Consider the following 3,850-nt stretch of genomic DNA (forward strand, 5'->3'; position numbering starts at 1 on the left):
GTCAATGGCATGTGAGCTCAGCTTTTACATTACAAGAGTAACAAGACACATAAATGGTGGCACTTGCTCTCACTATAAGTGATCAAGTTCCACGCAAAACTCCACAAAAGCCACCTTTGATTCAACAAATCAACACCCAATAATCAAAATCCTTTTTTTTTTACCCCTTCTTTTTATTTTTTCCTATATAGACCAATTTCCTAATTCCGAACCTTACTTGATCTAACAGAATAATCCCTCTGATGATGGATACTAATGAGTGGGTACTCCTTTCTGATGACGATGGCTTTTTTGACACCAATGAAGATGGTGATGAGAAGCAGATTTTCTCGGGGAAAAGAAACCCAGATTCAAAAAGTGTTATTGACATGAATTACTTCTGCAGCTCACCAAAATCAAGAAAAACCTCTGAAGAAGCATCAAGGAATTTTCATCCAAGGGTAGCTACACATGTTGTCCATGTTCCAATTCAATTGGAACCAAGAATTGGGAAGGTCCCAGACGAAGGGTTAGTGGAAGAAAACACTAGGGATCATGATGGAGTCACTATTGTCCCATCACCACCCACCACCACTGAGAAAACCAAAGGAACTATTGTGGAAGCTGATCAAGACACCGTTGCAAATGTTGTCTTCAAGATCAAGGAAATGGAGTCTCCAAAGTCCGGTGATAAAGGATTGTTCCCTCCACTTGATGCAGGTGCTTTGAAATTTGAGGACAATGGTGAGGCACAAGAGATCATGGCCTCTCCTAGAATGGTTATTGTGGACAAAGAAGTGGAGGACTCTAGTGGCGGCTTTAACTTTTGGAAGTGGAGCTTAAGTGGTGTTGGAGCTATTTGCTCATTTGGGGTTGCTGCTGCTACAATCTGTGTCTTGTTTTTCGGAAGCCAGCAAAAGAACAGAGTCCACCAGGACCAGAAGATTCGCTTCCAGATCTACACTGATGACAAGGTGAGCAAATGCATTTAATTTTTCTTTATCAATTCTTGGCTTGTTATCTTCAATTAAAAAAAATGTAGTTTTTTTTTTTTTTTTTTGCATAATTTAGTATAGGACGGTGATGGAAGGGCCAATTCTGTCATCTTATGAAATGATGTCATAGGAAAAAAATAATAATTGCAGTTGGTGGAAGATAAGGTTTTTTGTTTACTTTTGCATCAAGTATGCAATGTTACTATTCTTGAATAGTTAATTAGATCAGGTCCAAATTCAATTGATTATGGATCCTTGGATATTGAATTATTTAAAGTACACTTGATTGTGATTGCAGAGGATTAAGCAAGTGGTAGAGCATGCAACCAAATTGAATGAAGCAATTTCAGCAGTGAGTGGTGTTCCTCTTAGTAGAGCTCGCATAACCTGTGGTGGTTACTACGATGGTCTTTGATTGAGGCATTGATTGAGGGAACTTTTGAGTATCAAATTGGGTCAACGATGCGGCAAAAAAATGTTCTATTCTGGTCTATCATATAGTTTTTTCTTGTAAAAAACAAAATAACGAGGTATGGTGTCTTCTGTCTCGTAAATTAAGGGGTCTATTTTTATTTTTTTATTATTATTATTATCATTAATTAATTTATAGATTTGGTTTTGATGGATAAAATAGTGCATCTGATAGGTGGGGCAAGTTGTGGAGCAATTGTTGGAAGAAAGGTTTTAAAAATGAATGAGTGGTGGAAACGTGGAAATGGGGATAGAAACTTGAAAATATTAGGCATGGTCGACCAAAAATGTTGGCATAGGTAGGCAAAATTAAGAAAACGAAACGCTTACAAAATTAATGTTCCGTTACAATTATTATTGCTTTTACGCTTCAGAGCAGCGACACGTATAAGGTTACAAGAGTGATCAACACTTTCAACAAACAACCCAAAATGGATCCAAAGGGTAATAAAGAATGAGATTTATCCATTTGAAATAAGATATTTGTGGTATGAATGAATGTCAAGGCTAAGAGAGTAGAAAGTGACTGATTGAACAACCAAACTATCTGAGTCTTACTGAGACATGACAGAAAATGAGACTCAATTATTCATTGGCTCAAGTGTCTAACTTTGCTATATGCTGTGGTTTACATGAATAAGAGAAATTCAATGATGTGATGCCATTGGCCCCATCCAAATTATGTGTTGAATAGGGAAGGAAAAAAAGGAACAATGGCAACCAATTCAACACAAATGGGCGCTGTTTGTCATTTGCTGATGTGGGATAGCCATGGATTCCAATTATTCAAAAATCAAAACATGGATAAGAAAAAACAAGTTCAAATATCCCCTGGGAATCTTTGTTCGATGTGTTTGCTCACTGAATTTTGCCAAACAATAGTTTACCAAAAGCAATAATATGATTCGATTAGTTTTGATTCCTCTCTTTTTTTATTTTTCACCTTCTTTCCATGAATCTTTTCTTGCTTTGTTGGTCCACCTGTCTATAACTATAATCATTTAAGACTATCAAAAGGTTTAGAGAGTTATGAGCCTTGCTCTTAAGTGTGGCCCGTTTGATGCAACTTTGTCTGGCTCTGGCTATTACTAATTTTCAATAATTTTACTTCTCTCAGAATGGTTAAAAGTTGAAAACTGTAAAAGTCCATTAAGTTTATCCAACCCTTGTTTTGCAATTTTTTATAAATATTTTTAACTAGTATTATTGATATTAAGTATTGATATTGTTCATATTAATTCTTATCTTTTATTTTTAATTACTTAAAGAAATTATTCCTTATTAAAAAAGTAAATATTGATTACACTTTTATACTTTTTATATAATAAATACTTTCTTTCTCAATAAAAGTTCCTTTTTTATTAATCATTTAAAATCAGCAATCAAAATCAGTGTTCAAATTTTCATTAATTACAACTTGAAATCATTAACGAAATGCAAAACTTAATATAATTTTATTTAAATATTATATTGAAAATACAAAAAAAAAGTTTCATACACTACTAAAATAAATTAAATTGTGGAAATTCAATTATTTATATAAATATATGGGTCTACTACACCCATAATATAACACATTGAGAATATATATGAAATTGTTTCATATTAAAATATATTATTAACATAATTTTTAATATATTTTAATAATTAAAATTTATTAAATAAAAATTTTAATTATAAAATTAATTGATTTAAAAATTAATTCTTATTAATATACGGCTATGTAATGATAAAATTAAATCATAGATAAAAATCACGGCATAAGCTTGTTTAGAATTTATGAACAACTTATGAAATATCTTATTACTCTTATAAGTTGTTTCAAGGCATCTAATAAATTTCATTATCAAATTTACGATATAAATAATTATTTTTAAAAAATTATTAAACAAGTGAGAGAAAATAGTTTTAGTATTTATGGGGAAAAAGAATCCTCTCCTAAAGAAGTCAATGATAGAAACGGCCTCTAACCATTTTCATGAAATTTCAAAATTGCCAATAGGCCCAGTCAAATTCTCAACTTGGCCCATGTCATGGGCTTTGTTTTAATAACAATTCCTAAACTGAACTCAGGTAATTAAGGCCCAAATTAATGAAGTATTAACAAAAGAAAATCATTGTTCAGGTGATTGCTCGTTACCTCTAAATTAAAGAAGTGCTAATCCTTTCTTTATCTAAATAAAAAATTATATGTGCATGTTAAATTCAAATTACAATGAGTTAAAATTAATTTTAATGACGTTATAAGTTTATAATTACAAATGGATCTTATACATTTTATTTTGAAAAATCAAATTGAACTATACTTGTTACATTGTGCAGTAAAATTATATTAAATTGGTAAAAAATGTGTTACATTATACTTTTAAAATTTAATCTATAATATTATTATAAAAATAGTTTAA

At 31.2% G+C, this 3,850-nt stretch overlaps 1 protein-coding gene across 1 annotated transcript; it reads left to right on the top strand.

The window, feature by feature from the left end:
* LOC113863472 lies at positions 1-1,551 on the top strand. The gene is made up of 2 exons (XM_027497066.1): positions 1-953; positions 1,273-1,551. Exons 1-2 carry the CDS (start codon positions 243-245, stop codon positions 1,387-1,389), a joined length of 828 nt encoding a protein of 275 aa, XP_027352867.1. The 5' UTR covers positions 1-242; the 3' UTR covers positions 1,390-1,551.
* Positions 1,552-3,850: the final 2,299 nt, after the last annotated feature.

This window comes from Abrus precatorius, unplaced genomic scaffold (assembly GCF_003935025.1).
Source record: "Abrus precatorius isolate BTA unplaced genomic scaffold, Abrus_2018 Scaffold3, whole genome shotgun sequence".
Taxonomy (NCBI): domain Eukaryota; kingdom Viridiplantae; phylum Streptophyta; class Magnoliopsida; order Fabales; family Fabaceae; genus Abrus; species Abrus precatorius.